The 16793-nt window shown below is 38.6% G+C and overlaps 1 protein-coding gene across 1 annotated transcript in view; it reads left to right on the top strand.

Annotated features, from left to right (window-relative positions):
* The window catches only part of SUSD5 (sushi domain containing 5), a 42404-nt gene that overhangs the window by 16403 nt on the left and 9208 nt on the right, over positions 1-16793 (top strand). Inside the window, exons 3-4 of the mRNA XM_063405950.1 lie at positions 6971-7089; positions 15322-15510. Coding sequence (XP_063262020.1) covers positions 6971-7089; positions 15322-15510 — 308 coding nt within the window. The remainder of the gene's footprint in view (positions 1-6970; positions 7090-15321; positions 15511-16793) is intronic.

Below are 16793 nucleotides of genomic sequence, written 5' to 3'. Positions count from 1 at the left end.
CTGACAGGGCACGGTCCAATTCAAAATGCCAGAGTTGCTTATGAAATTGTCTGAGGAGGTCTTGGGCTACAAAATGCCAACATGTCACAAACCCTAGTCCCACAGCTTACAGCTCGTGTCATGCTCTCCTAGAAGATGACTTCGTCTTCCTGCTGCTTCTTGTCAATCATCTCAGAAAGTCCCATGCAAAGTAAAAACAAAGTAATTGTATTCCAGGAACAGGGATTTCTACATAAAGCTCAGTTGGGAAATTTGAATTTAGGACATGTGCATGGCCAGTTTACTACAAGGGAGGATATCCCTGAGCAGTACAGACATGAGCCACTTTCCATCAGCTTTGGAAGGAGAGAAGCAAACTTTTTCTTAGCACAACTTGGGACAACAGCATGGACAAAGTATGACAGCTATGTTTCTTGTAAAAGAGACAGTCCAATAATTGAATGACTTTTAGAAAACGTACTTTTTCAGGAAAAGCACTGCACAAAAGAAAATACATATTTTTATGTACTTTCTAGGACAAACACCCAAACCACCATCTGCTGAACTGTAGCATCACAGTCCTCAGAGCTGCCATTTACTAAGTGAGATATGACTCCCACTTTTAAATTGTATTTTTACTTGAAGCTTTTTTTAACAAACTCTGAGGGATTTAGCAAAATTTTAGTGAGCTTTGGCACAAAAGGCATGGGTTTGCTAGTGAAATTAATTAATACCAGAAGGTTAGAAATCATTCCTAAGACCAAGATAAATCTCAATATTGAACAGGAAAGCAAGTCTGGCTTTAGAGATGGAGAAACGGTGCAGTGCAAGAGTATTTTATGAAAGCTAATAGGAATTTCTGCCTTAAACCAGCTAGAAAGGCAGAGCAGGATAAAGAGCTGAGTGTAGTCACATAACGCAGGACAGCAGTGGGCCTGTTGTAAAGCGAAATAACTCACATAAAATTTCTGAGAAAAATAAATGTGACCATCCTAAGAGACATGCAGCAGCTATTCCAGAGGAGAGAGGGCAGTACTGAAGGGCTTGAATGAGGCACCAGTGAGACATCACCTGCAATGGTGCACTGTAATTCTTCGAATCCAAGCCCAGAAGGTCTGGGCTCAGACTAGGATTAGTCCAAAAAAGCACCTCTCTTATCAGCAGGTGATTAAAGATGATCATTTGTTTAATCTGAACAAATGAAGACAGAAATGGGATATACTTACTCTTTTCAAATGCACAAGGCAGGCTGATACCAGGATTTTAACTTGCCAGATCATTCTAATGAGGTTGATGTTCTATTTTTCAGAAGAAGTTTACATATTTTGCTTTTTTTCCTTTAGAATAACCGTAATGCTTTGTTGTATCTGAAAGCCTTTTCTCTGAGAATGGAGCTGCTTTGTAAATTAATAGCATTCAGAAAATATTTTTGTGTTGTTTTAAACCCTTTTGTGACTAATCAGTAACCTCTGTTACAAAAGCCATGGATTAAACTGGAGCCTGTAAAGTGAAATTGAGTAAAACCACCTTTCTAATGGTGCTTGACATGTCATTGAGCATCCAACTAGTCCAGGCCAGGAAGCAACACGATTCTCCTTTACATGCAATAAGAATGCTCAAATTATATGTACCTAGTGATATTAGAGTAAAATGGCTATATAAGATCTTTCATACTGGGCTACAGTATGAAAGTCTGCATGAATGGACCATATTTATTTAATGAACAGAGGCCTTACTATTTCAGTAGTCATATGTACAATTTTAAGCACAAAAGACTGCATTTTGGTGCATATTTTTAAGAATCTAAAGGATATTGGTTCTGCCTTGGTAAGACCTCCTTTTGACATTTCCAGTGGCAGTATTGCTGTTGGAATGTCTTCATGTCACACTTCGCAGCTGCTTTCTTTGGGTCACATCCAGCCAAAATTAGCCTCTATAGTTCCCAGTCAATGGACTTTCCAAAGCCCACCTGCACTCCCCTTCATGAGTTTCCAGGGAAATTTTCTTCCCTTTAGTAATCATGAACATGTCATTTATATTTTATTCCTCATCAGAGCCAGCTTTGTAATTTGCAGTTTCCCAAAATACAGAGGGGAAAGACCAAGAATAAAGATCCCGTAGTTTGGCTCCCAGACTATTGTTAGTTTTTTTCTCTTACCTAGTTACAGAAAAACAAACAGTGAAGTTGACCCACAAAAAAAATTATCACATTAGCATGTTAAAGATTTATCTTGCCTTAGAAAATTGATGAAGTTTTTAACTGTCTAATTAGGGGAAGGTTTCTTATAGTATGCTATGAATCAGACTTTCACAGTGCCTCAACAAACACATTGTTCCTGATGTTCTTCTGAGCTGAATACACTGCAAGCTCATACTACTATGAATCAATGTCATAAGACCATTCTGACTCAGTTCAGTGAATTTATTGACTAAGACTACAATGCCTAAAATCAACTGATGGATGAAGTAGCAACTACAAAAAATGTCCCACCCACTGTTCTCTGTGCTGATGGATCATGCTTTATCATGTAAACTCAGCTGTCAAATCCATATGTTTTAACTTGGGCTTACTAAAAATTTTCAACTATTACAAAATTTTCTTAGAAAGCAAAGTTATCAGTGGATACTACTATAAACAAAAGTTATCATTTATATGAAAATACTATGTCTTTATTAAAAATACCTTTATTATACATACATACATACATACAATTTATTACATTAACTGTAATTACAACAGTTCAAGCATATAATTATCATTTATTTATTAAAATGTATTATATTATGGCATATTATGGCACATTGTAAAATAAATACTATTCATGCCAACTTTTCTGCCATTAGCATCTTTGAACAGAGGAATTAAAAGATGCACAAAATATACCAATTACTCATTCATTACATAATACAGTAGAAAGAAATTTAAGCAGCACAAGAGTAAGCAGAAGGCTTCTGAGAAGTCTGGTTCATACTTTATTGTGCTACATATTAGATGTTCTCCTTGTGCATGCACATGATATCTGCAATATCTGAGCTATGGCACAACAGGAAAACAATGATCAGATTGGCCAAACTCTGATCTTTTTTTCCAGGTTTGGTACAGAAGAAGGACTGCCAATTGTTCTTAGTTGTATGAATCATATTGTACAGCAGGAGTTAAGCTGAGGTTCAACACAGTGCAGAATCCCTGGTCTCCTGTTTTCTCTCTTAAGAGGAGAAGAGGCATCATGAAGCAGTTTGTCCTGCTGGGTGGCAGTAGACTGAGAAGATTCTCAGTAGTTTATCAAAGAAACAAAGGAGACTCCTTTGGGTACCTTCCAATTTTTCATCAGAGAGCAGGGGCTGTTGTCAACACCACCAACCAAGTTTTTATCTTACTGGATAATATGTGGTACTTTCATGGTCTATGATGACAGTGTTTCTGATTGATTTTTATGCTGAGATTGTGAGTTCATGGCTGTGTAAGAGTAATTTTCAGTGATGCACGGATGTTTCAGGCAGATGTGGATCAGAGACAATAGTTATGGGTGATGTGCTGTCCAAACTCAGCATGTTTCTTCTGAGCACATCTGCCTTCATCAGAAATCTCCACAGAAAGAAAATGAAATCAAATCTGTCTCTTAACTAAGAGGCACAAAATCAAAATCAAGCATTACACTGCTCTGAGTATCAGATGACATCGTATGCTAAGTAATGAGCCTAAGTTCAAATAATGCATGAAAGTATTCAAAAATAGAATTAAACATACATGACTACATTCTTCTGAACAGCTGTGTAGGTGAATGCACCCCTCAAAAAGTATAAAGTTTGTGACGTTCTCTGAGGCATGATGCATGCCCCAGGGCACTAATTCAAAGCATTCCAGAAACAAACAAGGCAGCAACACCTCTCAGCAGGGTGCTGGAAAGAGTAGGACAACTGTACAATTTTTTTTGTCTCTTATTTCAGCATGGCTATGCTGCTGCTGGAGAAATTTAAAGATATGATGAATTCTGAATTGGTAGCCATTTTTCAGTCATGAAAATCGTAACAAATTTAAAAGCATCACACTCTACCTTTTAGAACTACAACAAAAATGTACTTGTATATTTAAATTCTAATTATAGATTAAAAGCCAGCATTTTAGGACTTAGGAGAACCCTCAAGAACTCAGAAAATAGACTATTAATGTGTATTTTTAGTCATACCTGAAGTGCCATTGACTGCAAAGAGACTATTTCTATGCCATGGGCATTGCAGGTCTAATCGACCCGCTACTGAGAAATGCTGAGCACTTCTGAAGCCCCAGTCATCAGCAATAGCAGGGCTGAACTTGAGGTGGGAAACCACTGTCAGAGAAGAAGGAATAAAAGAGATTAAATAGATTTTTTTCTTCCTTCAGTTTTTTAGAATCATAGAATCATTAAGGTATGAAAAGACATCTGATATAATGAAGTCCAATCATTGACCCAGCACTGTTTTGTGTACAAGACAAGATTTCCCTCGTTTCAGAAGGATTGCATTAGGATAGAAGAAGGATTGCAGTTTTAATAGAATACATTTTAATATGGCAAAAATCCAAATTAAAGTCTTAAGTAGCAGATACATGTAAATACACATAAAAATATAATGTTAAAACTATATGCGAGGTACACTTTTGTAAGTTTGGTCACACTGGATAGCAGCTGAGAAAGGTTCTCAAAATGAATTAGCTAATTGACAAAATCTACCAACTGTGAACTTGTGATTTATTGTATAATATTTGGGGAAAAAAAAAGTGAGAAAAACTGGCACTATAAATACAGGATATTACTGATGAGCCAGGTATCCTGTTTCGGAAATAATCTCATTGTACCAAGGATGTGTCACCCACAGATAACTTTGTAGCCTGGTGAAGAACTGATAAAGAAATTACAGTGTTTTGGGCAGAAGCAAAATACATAAATATAGAAATTGGAATTAGAAATCAGAAAATTCAAGATAAGAATTAAAAAAAGTGGCTTCCAAGCCTCAGGAATTTTAATCTTTTATAGAACACAGAAATAAGTGTGGCCTGATTTTCAGAGATGAGAATTTTATGATGGTAGCAGTCTTCAAAATGAATTTGTTCTTTTTTGTTGGTTTCTTTTCTTTCTTTCTTTCTTTTTTCTTTTGAGAGAGCCTGAAGCCTAAAGTACAAAATTACAGATGAAAAGCACTTTTTTTTTGCAGTCATATCATTATCTGTCTGCTCAGTGTTGCAAGACATAACTGATCCAGATATCTAAGCAACTGAGTAATTATTGGAAAGATTAAGGTTGACGGGTTAATTTTTGAAGAGAGGCATAAATGTCTCATTCTCTTAGACTTTGTAAGACCCAGTGGAAAAATATGTGAATACTATATACACATAGAAAATTTCTAATTGATGTCCTGATCCTCCCAGTCATCTGAATTCATTTTGGCAGATCAAGTTGCTTTTGTCTAAGTGCTTAATTTCTGACTTAGAGGTCTCAGACTTTAAATCCATTAAATTCTGAGAGAACTGGATTTAAAACTTGTGGAGACAATATTGTCCTTAAAAAGTGACTTTTTGGATGGGATTTTTTTCCCCTAAAAAATCAAGTGGAGCTTTCTTTACAAAGGAAACATATTTGGTTTGAAATTCTAAAGGGGCTTTCAGCAGGGAATGACATCATGTTGTTTTCCAGAGGAGAAGTGTGCAGGAACCATTCCGGTGCATATGCGTGACCACCACCATACGGCTTGTTTCACGTTGCTTTTGTTTGTTTATATTAAAGCAACATTGAAGTTGCATATCTAACTACTCGAAAGCTAACACCTGCCTGAATGAAAATAGTCTGTACAACCACAATTCAGCCTATTTCTGTAAATCAATGGTTATATAGTATGTAAGTACATGATCAAATACTGGGTTTCCACTGGATCTTTTCCACCCTCGATGAATGGGCATTTTAATTACTTTATTTTTTTTTAAATATTATTGTATTTTATTTTATCTTATTTTATTCCTCAAATTTAGTGGAGGACTGATGGCACATTAGTTCAACCATTGCACAATACAAAATGATAAATTTCCCCTGCTGGAAGGATTTGTTCTGTGGAAAGCATTTTTATCTTCCTCTCAGTAGAATAGCTGACTGTGCAACACTTCTACAAGCTTGCTGTCCACAAAAATATAAACCCACCATTAATATTAATATTAAACACCATTAATATCCAGCTGCAAAAATTTGGGCTGAAATCACTTTCCCAGCCTTTGTAACCTTCAATGTAACAGAAAAGCCACTGTTTTCTACAACTAACTCTCTTCCATTTGCTAGTTTTGCATCCAGTAGAGCAGAGAGAAGAGATAATTAGTAAACTCTCACTTCATCAGCAGCATCTACAGGGTTGTAAAACCCAATACAGATCTAATACCTGTTTTCAAGCCTATGAGAGGCGACAGGATGGATTAGGTACTTCTCAGTACCAAAGCAGAAGAAATGGAGTTTACTCAAAAGTGTGAAATTGCTATTAAAAAAAGAAAAACACGCAACTGCTTTTCTTTCAAGAATCCAAGCTGAATTTTCTGAATTTGCCTGTTAGCTTTTGAGCAGTAAGTATTCAACCTTAATGGTTCTTTAATGTCAATGCTAATGATTTATAAAATTTCAAATCAAATCTTGAGTTTCCAATTCATTTATATCCAGGTGCTATCAGTGGGAATATGTATTGCTGAAATGTGAGACTAAAATACGGCCTTAAAACCTCTGAGTAGAGGTCTGATATTTAGAAGTACTACAGAATATAATAAAATAATCATCCTTTATTGCTTCCTATTTTTCTAATTACTTCTATTTCTCCCTTGGCTTTTTTTCACAGATCTTCCCACACTATTACTTCACGTGCCAATGCTGAAACAGTTAAGGCTAATGCCTGACTACTCTGATAAAAAAAATCTCCAAATTTCACCTGCATGTACAACTCCAGAAGATTTCTGATTTTTTTTTCTTCTTCTTCTTTATTTTAGGACAATTATATGCAGAAAGACGGGCAGCAAACAGCAGAGCGTGAAAGCCATTGATGTTAAAATTGAAACCGCTCCCTTTGTGAATGACCAATATGATGCTTTTTGTGTAAAGGATGAAGGTCAGCACTGATATGCTTTTGAAATAATGCAGAGTCATCACTGTCTTGCAACATTAAAAGTTTTGCCTTCAATTTTTCTACTGCTGAGAGAGAAAGAGGGAATGTTAAGGGATAAATCTCTGTAGTAATCGCCCACTGCGAGAGCCAACTGCTGCAAAGACATTGGTTGCAGCAAATAAATTGTGTTATCTTTTGTCTTTGCTGCAGTCTAGTGAGTTCAAACAGCACTACTGATCTGGCAGAACCCATTTTTGGTGTTCACAGAACATACTTTATGGAAAGGAATATATCTGGCACCAATGTAATGGAAATGGCTAAAGCATGTCCCTTACTCAGCACTGTAGCTAAATGTAACTCAGCAAGCTGGTTTCCAGCTGCAACACACCATCCTGTTGTATATCTATCAGTATACAACATTTGTGTGCAGATAACTTCATTGCTTCCATTTTAGTCTAGTTTTGCTTTGGTTTGCGTGTTTTGCTAACAAGTGTACACCAGGCTGTTGGGGATGCTGATATATCCCAGGTGATTCTAAAAACCAAATTGCTTCCAATGTAAGTTGGTAATTTTTTGATATTTAAGTTCCACAACCCCCAAACAAAGATGAATTCTGAAGGCAAAAAGTAAATTATTACTGATAGGCAGGATTGTGTAAAGAAATTTGGGAACCCCAGAAAGAGACTGTTGATGTCTGCAGTGAGTTTTTACATCTGATTTCCAAGGAAATCAAGGGTAAGCTGATGGCATTTCCTGAGAAACAGTAAGTTCACAGCACAGGGGGGGCGTTCTGATAAACTGCAGGAGTGCAGATGAAAATATGGTTGAAGCAAAATGAGGCAATGCATATTTGATGTATAACAAATCATTGTTTTTAGAAAGAATGATTTTAGCAGAGTTTGACCATCCTCTCAAGTAACCCTTGTCATATCAACTCCAGGCTCCGTGCTGCTGTGAGCGATGCCAACTCTGTCACCCAGTTGCTGATGTGGTCACACAAGCACCTTTGTGCTTTCTCCATGCTGCTCCTCACACATAGGACCAGCTCCCTGTAAACATCTGCAAAACTCTCTCATTATCTTCCTTCAAATCTCTTTTGTCATCACCCCCCCCTTCGAGAAAAACCTTGCAGTGGGTTGGGACAGCTGTGAGATGCTGAAATCATTGCTCTGGCCACCATTGTTCCATTGTGCCCTTGTGCTCCCCTGTCTGTCCCCACCTGCTCCACCCGAGCTTATGCTGGATCTCAGAAAAGGAGCTGTGTTTGCCTTCTGCATTTGGTTACTGCTCACAGGAAAGGGGCAGGCAAGAACGTGACCAGACCGGGCTGTGCTGGAAAGGAGTACTACACTGGACTCAGAAACTGCATGCCTTAAACTCTGGGGAAATTCACATAGTTTGTAAAGAATGCACAAGTTATGAAGAATTTGTTTTGTAGAAGGCAGGGAATTTTCTGATGAAAGAACGGGATGACCATGCCAATGCACCCATCAAGTAGTCCTTACACACAGAAACGTTTATGGATGACTCTAAGTTTCCCTCTTCTTTAAATGTATTTAAAAATTGGGATGTTTGAACAGAAAGTCTTAAGTGAAATTGTGTGGCAGAGCCTGGTTTGTAGCTGGTATGAAAAGAGCAAAGTCCGTAAAGGAAACAGCCTTAACATTACAACAGTAACACACAAGCTGTTGACTGATGAAAGAACATCCTCAGGGATGCCACTTCCAGTTTTAGCAAATATCCAGTAAGAAGCAGCAAGAGCAAACCCTGCACCACAACCTCACACACAGCAGATCTGTTCTGATCTTATGTACATGTGGTTAATAACTACACATCTAAGTTTGGATTAATGAGCTGTTTCTTACTAGAAACCTCATGAATATTTTTTTTTTTTAGTCTTAGAAAAGTAGACATCACTTTTAATCGACATATTTGCAATTATAATATAGTAATACATTAGTGTTAAGTACAAAAGGCAAGTTGTTTTGCCCTGCTGAATGTGATAAATCCCAGGTTTCTTACACTGAGACCTATATTAATTTCTTCAAGCCCTTTCATTTCTTTTCTATCCATCCAACTAAAAATGAGGAGACAGGAGTTTTTTTTCTTCATCAGACTTGGCTGAGAAGAGCCAAAGGCTCAGACAGACTGGTGGGTTGAAAACAGACAGAGGGAACAATTTACATCAACCTCTACTTCAGAAACTGATAATAATAGATAGCTCTTTGCAACTCTACCCTCAGTACTTAGGACTGTGCAGAATCCATCTCGAAACATCATGAAAGTTCTACTACAAACCATGACAAATTCAATTCTTATCCCTTGATTTTTAACTAATCTTTACTCAGTTAACATTTACCATGCAAATGAGTGGAGTCAAATTCCTTAAGTACACATGGCAGCATGCCCCTACTCCGGGGCAGTAGTCAGATGCTAGCAAGAGTTCTGGGTGTGCTTACAGCATCAGGCTTTTACAAAGAGAAGTCCTGAAGAAGAGACAGGCTTTTGTTTTGTTTTTGAAATGGACTTTGATCCACACAGAAGAATCACAGCAACTGTTGAGACTAAGAGTTATCTTAGTTGGGGAATTGATTCTAAGGGTTCTGCTTGACAAGGAAAGATGTAGCTGTAATGTTTTATGAATGCTTTGAGTATAGCTGCAGTTTTCACAGTACAGAGAAATGTGTCTTCTCAGCTTCTCACAAACACATGTTTTATGCAGCCATTAGAGTCAGCAAGACAACTCTGTACCAGCTCAGGTTCTGCTGAAATCAGAAAGTTTCCCTCTGAGGCCCTGAGTGCCAAAAAATATCTAAAAATGCATTAGATTCTACCAATTCTGAAAATGCAGTACCACACATAAGTTAGATCTGGCACACAGAGTGTGTATCTCTATCAGAGGTCATAAGAAAATATCTCAAAGTATAAAGTAGGTAGAGCAAGAAAACCAGAAAGCTGCAATTTTTCCTGCTTTATTTTATTCTAATAACACATACCATTCAATTCCAAATATATATACACACACACATATATATGTATATATATATATATAATCCTCTTGGTTTTCTTTCTTGTTTTTTTAATTGCAGCAAAGGAAAGATCTCTTTGCTAATAACCCCCAGGTTTTACTGGTTCTTTCTTTCAGTGACCCACTGATATTTACAGGCAACAAATAAGATCTGTTCCATATGGCTTTCATTTGCTGCCACCACAGGAAAACTAAACAGGCAGAAACTTGTAGTAGAGTACAGCATAAATGCAAATCAAACTTTTTAAAACATGACTGCTGGCTCCAAATATCCATCAAAGCTTGATGGCTTATGTACATATTTCAGTTAGTCTTTTTCAGCAGTAAAAAAAAAAAAAAAAAAAAAGTGTATTCTTTACAGCACATATATTAAGTGTACTTTACAAGAGCAATCAAATTGCAGTTTGTTTTGTGTAATATTTGAACTATTTCTTTGTATTTGATATGCTTTGCCGTAGATATAATTTCTTTTTTTTAGTGCTACAACTTTATTTTTCATGGCTTTGCACACAGCTGACAGTTAATTCCCACTTCTCTGGTGATGTCACTTAAACTAATAAAGTCCTACAAGCCCTGTCTGATGTAAGAGGTGTTGGCATCCTAGCATTGGTGGCTTACAAGCAACACTTACTTACACGGGCTAAAATTGAGTTTTGATTCTTCATACTCAGTACTTTTATCCAAACAGAAAAAAATCCATACACTTTAGCATCTCTGCAATCAAGGAGAAAAATAAACATTCTCACTCATGTCATTCACAGGTCTGACCACTAAGAGTTGCAGTTTATAATTTCTTAATGACAAGATGACATCCTAAAAATTCCAGTGGCCTCTCTGGAAAAACTCAGCTGAATTGGACAGTTGTAACAGGAGATGTTTTATGTCAAAGTGGGTGTCTCATGTCAGCCTTCAGAGCATGGTGCACAGTTAAAGCAGCAATTGTACGTAATCAGATTTCAGTAAATTCCTGGTTCTGCCAGGTGATGTGGAAGCTGAAGTCTGCATCTTCTCCAAGTTGATTTTTTTGGCACTGATCTTAAGCTATCCTTTCTGTAGACAGTATTTTATCCAGACATCTCAAAAACAAATCTTTACAGACTAATGGGATGCTCGTAGTTCAAATAAAGAATATGCTTCCAGTGTACTCTGGACTGGGAGAGGAGAATTTCTGTGTTCCTAAAGTGACATGTGCCAACTTTGCCAGAAATCACCTGTCACAAACTCCTTTCCACATGTGTTCTGAGGTTAAAGTTACTATCCTGAGGAGATATTTTTCCTAGAAGCCCATCATGACTGAATGTGCTAACTCAATTAACAGGAGATCTCTTTAATCCCATGTAAAAAATAGTAACTGAGTCTCTAAGAGGTCTGTTACTAGAGCTGTCACTAGTCCTGACATATCTGTGCTCAACACCCATATCTCTGCTGTGCCACTTATTGCCATTCATTTACCAGATGTTGACTCTGTTCTGATTTCTGCATATGTATATTGAGGTCTTTCTTGACTGTAGTGGTGGCTTTCACTCCAGAACACAGTCTGTGCCAAATTACTGCTGACATGAGGCTCTCCTGTGAACTTGAACTAAATTCCTTATAGGTGTGCTGTGCTGTCTTGCTCTGAAGCCCAATCCACCCTCTCTTACTGGAGGTCAGATATCAATGTATGGAGGCCTGTTACGTGTTTGACCACAGTGTCAAATGTAGAAAATTCTGGAAGGGTCGTGATGTCCAGAAACCAATTCCAAGTGTTCAGGTTTAAGATATGATCTTGGACATAAGCAGGCAGAGCATGGAACCTGCCTGATGCTCTACTGGATGGCCCTCGAGTATCAAGCAGATCCAGCTTTTTTACTGGGAAGCATGAACTGGGGTAATTTTTTAGCCAGTAGCAAGAAAATATGCTGGTTCAAGGGAAGAATAAATGAGGGGAAAATCAGTGCTCCAGATGGATGGAGGAGCCCAGCCCAACCCAACTGCACCACTGCAGGTAACCCCTGTGGTCGCCTTAACAAAGAGCACCACTGTTCCTCTACATGACAAGCTGCTGCCAACACACCCTCTGTCACGCTTCATGGCCCAGATCTGCCTCCTCTCTTCCAGCAAGAAAATGGCCTGAATGGCCTGAATGCCAGCACTGAGCACAGACTGTTGTTCCAAATAAGCCCACGCTCCTCCAGCTCCTGGTACAAAGGCTGCGGACAAAAACGTGAAGCCTGTCCCTAGAAGTGGCTCAGTGTGATGAGCTGCTGTGCCAGTGTCACTTCTGTACTTGTGCCAGAAAGAACAGGTTTGGCAAAAGGCTGAGCAGGAATTGTCATGGCAACTGAGACTGCAGCAGGACGAGGAGCCATAAGATGCTGTAACCTGGAAAATTCCTGTACATTTTATGCAGGAGAGGACAGCAGCAAAATGGTTGTAGGAACTTGAGTTTGTCTTTGCAGTGTATCAGCTTTCACTTTCACTTGTCTGTGCTGTCACTCAGTATGTTCTGCTGCAGAGGCATGACCTTACAAAGTCTCATGTGAGAGAGTCAAAAGTTCCCCATACAGTGTCAGTCCATGAACATCTCTGTTTTCTTTCTATTTGTGCATCAGTCAGATCTCTCTTTCAGGCTCTCATAATTCTGTTACCATGTCTGTTGTAAAATTTTTCTGTAAAGATCTCTTCAGCTTCCTTCTTTCCTGCAAGGTTATAATATGCTTTTTGAATGTGTTTGCCATAGTTAACTAATGTGTTGCTATTCTGCTTCCTCTGGCAACAGGATTAAGAAGCAAGGCTTTGTAGATAAGAATACTCTGTGATTTATAATTGTCCCATAGAGCCTTGGAATCAATACTTCCCTCAGAAGAGATACACAGCTCCAATTTGTAAGGATGGAAGTAGCCACATATATAAAGTACATGAAATGCAAGGCTCTGTAGCCTTCCTGTGAGGCAATAAAATCATTTTTTATACCTTTCATCCACATTAATCTCCATTCATCTGACCGGTTCACAGGAAAGGCATTAGCTGCAAACTGCTCCTCACTTCCTTGGATGTCAAACCTCCACAAGATTTTATATAAACTGGGCTTTGTGCAGCCTCAAAAGCTTGTTTTTTCTGTGTGCATAACTCCCACTAACTTCTGAAGGTGTTAGACAGTATATATATGTGTGTGTGTGTGTGTGTGTGTGTACAGTACAGAGAACAGGCTTCAAAGTTTGACTTCAGTAGCATGCCCTTTATATTAGCAGCGGATACTTTTCAGCATACCCAGTTGGGAAATGGTTAGTCAGGTCTATCAAACAATTTCCAAAAGCCTGATCCAAAGGAACTTTCACAGAGTGTGGATGTTTATCATAGAATTTTCATTTCACTACAAGGTAAACGACTGGCAAAATAAATACATCACATTTCTAAATAAGCAGGTATTTACCTATGCCTGGGTCAGAAGGGGATAGACGATGGGAAGACCTGCAGCCTGGGACTCACAAGTGTTTTGCAGAATGTCCCTGGGCAAAACCAGGAAAGCCTGAGTTTTTGCAGAGGGGAGATTGAAAAGCTTTTGTGTCAAGCCTATTGCCCATTGAAAACCGTGGACATGAACTGGTGTCAGTGGAACTGTTGCTTGCAAGATCTTGTAGAGATGATACTCTACAAGTAGACTCTAGCAAAATAGCAAGGGTGCTCTTTGAAGATATTTCTCCTTCTGCATGTCTAGAAACATAGTCTTGGACTCTTTTTGGCTTCCAAACAAAAGTCTTTCAAGGAACATTATCTTTGCTTTACCAGCTAAGCAAACAGGTTTTGTACCAAAGCAAACTATTTCAACAGGAGAGATCAACACTAGAACATAGACCTAGCCCTGGGTTTCCCTTATCCAGTATAATTACCAGAACTCATGAGCCTTTTAATTTTGTTGTTTTTCTGTATCTGGACAAAAGCAATTTTTGGATCTTCAGTTACTTTGGCAAGAGGAACAGTTGTTTTTTTTTTCTAGCACGGTCAATAAGGGTTCTAGAACCAGCAGAAAAAATTCCCAGATTCGAGAGAGAATATAGAAGTGGTAATTTGTATCAACACTGCAGCCTTTGCCTATTGGATTTCTCAGTAAAATCCATGTTCTTGTATTATAGGGTTTTTGTTTATTTTGTTTTTCTGTAACAGAAAAACCTTCTGTAAGACGTACCTATCCCAAAAAGGACTGTAAAAAAGATGGAGGAAAAAGGGACATGGCAAACCCCTTGTGAAGAGCTATTTTCAGAGAGGAAGGCCTTTGAGGAAAGAGAACCCACAATGCTCAAAAATTCTCTAGAAAATCTTGATCTATGTTGTTAACAATGGCCAAGATCATGCAAACCTGAAAAAGAGAGTCAAAATTCAGTTTACACTGATCTTGGCAGCTATCAGCCTGCCTCCTCTCTGCTCCTCTTTAATGCAACACAAATCAGTTTTGATCTCATTCATAATTTTTCTTCCTGACTTCTAATGCTGTCAGCAAAAATTATATCAAACATCTTGTTGGATTTTATACCCTGGTAAATTCAGCTCTTCAGATTCTCACAGACAGCAAAGCTATGTTACCCGTGGGTATTCTTAAGCTGGTGAGCCCTAGTCACTATTCATTATAGGGTTTCTCTAGCCTAAAAGGGGAGATTTGAATATTATGTATATATATATACACCTGATTTGAGAAAGACTAGAAGAGTAGAGATAGTCTGAAAACTGTCTGATGTTCACCTGTACCTTTTCTTTCTGTGAGTGTGGACTGGGCCATTGCTCAGCCTCTGCTGGCTTCCTACAGTATAGAGGAGATCAAAGCACCAGTCTTAAACAATTCCACAAGTATTTCTGTGGTTAAGGAAAATGACTGTGTCCAAGCTGTTGCTTTCCAGTCCCAACCTGCCCAGGCCTTTGTTAGCTTTTGTAGGATCAGGCAGGGAAGACAGCTGTGACTTGGCAACCTGACTTGCTTGAACAAAGCCCTTCCTGACGCATGACTGTCAGAAGTCAATAACATTACGGTTATCACATCACAGTTACAGCCCACAATGTACCTTCCCAGTTACAGCTGCAAATATCTGTGGAGGGACATAAGGGCATGAGATGTACAATTTCTGTGGATGTGTATAAGTTTATCCTCAGGAAAACTCCTAGCGCTGCTGTTTAGCGCTGCACTAAAAGCCTACTGCAAAGTTTTTCCAATGTAATCTCCTTTTTCATTTCAGACAAGCCCTGTGGGGACCCGCCCTCCTTCCCCCACACCATCCTGCACGGGCACACTGGCTTTGAGATGGGGGATGAGCTGCTGTACGTCTGTGCCCAGGGGTACGTCATGGGCAGCAAGGAGAGGGCGTTCACGCTGCTCTGCGACAGCTGCGGGGAGTGGTACGGGCAGGTCCAGGCCTGTGTCAAAGGTGAGCTCACCCCACATGCCCAGCAGTGAGTGCAGGGTGTGCCCCTGCAGCCCCAGTGAAGTCCCAGTGAAGGTCTCAGCTGGCCCAACAGGACTTCTACCATCCCTTTGGTAGATAGCTCCAAAGAACCACAGGAGAGGATAACTTTCTCATTTGAACATAAAGTTTCTCTCTGGGTAGCAGGATCCATTAAGCCTAAAAAAATCTTTTAAGTCCTTCACTTTGTCCCCTGGCTTTTTATAAGAAGCCAGTTTGGCTGATCAGAGCTTTTACTAGGCCTTTCCTTTAGTTTTGACACCTTGAACTTCTGCCCTTACACATATGATAAATGCCGCTTCCTTTTGTTAGGACAGGAACATTAAAGACCTACGTAAATAAAGAGAGAAGCCTGTGCCACACAAACAAACTTTGACAAAAAAAGTGTACGAATTTTTTTAGTTTGCCCCAATAAAAAGGAAAACATATTTTATCCTATACCGTGCCTCCAGGACTTTTGTCTGCAAACACAAGAGTAGGTGCCCAGATATTTACTCCATTAAAAAGACAGAAAGTGGATTTTCTTACCAAATGACTTGACTCAAAAAAGATTTTTCAAAAAAACCCCAAACCACAAAACCCCCAAGCAAATTGTAAAATGACATTTCCTTAATTTAAACCCTCAAAAAAATCCACCTTTATGTGTTAGTTAAATTCTATAGCACTCTTTTAACTTTCCCCTTGTTTAAACATAGACTAAACTGTACCAGGAGTTCAGGTGTGGATGTAATCTGAATTCTGCTTTCTCATGTTACCTAGCTCAATGCATAAACCCATAATTTTTTCTAGTATTTAAGAATGGCCATCAGAAAATTTTAGTATTTTTTGAGAAGGCTATCACATCTTTAAAGTAATGTTTCTGGCAAAACAGATAAATTTTAAGCAAAGGGGTGGGCAGCTGTTGTGTAGCTGAGCTATCTATATGGGCTGGAGATAGTATATATATCCATTTCAGAACCTATGTATTCCTTAAAGTCCAGAGGCTTGCAAGGAGTTATTTTTACTCATGAATATGCCATCAGGCAGTGGATAATCATGAGAAAAGGTACAACTTCTTGTTCTTAGTAGAAATAGGTCATGTCTGTGCGCCAGAGAACCAGATTCTCAAACTCATCCAACTGGTATAGATACACAAAAAAATAAAAAATGAAAGCACCAGCATTTTCTGAACTGTTTCAGCTTCTAAAACTGTTTTTACAAACAGCAGTTCAGAAAATTACACAAAACAATGCAGGACATAAAAGAAG

The sequence above is a fragment of the Prinia subflava genome, chromosome 1, assembly GCF_021018805.1.
Source record: "Prinia subflava isolate CZ2003 ecotype Zambia chromosome 1, Cam_Psub_1.2, whole genome shotgun sequence".
NCBI classification, from domain to species: Eukaryota; Metazoa; Chordata; class Aves; order Passeriformes; family Cisticolidae; genus Prinia; species Prinia subflava.
Note: the sequence above shows the minus strand (reverse complement) of the source record. Positions and strands in the feature narration are given on the sequence as shown.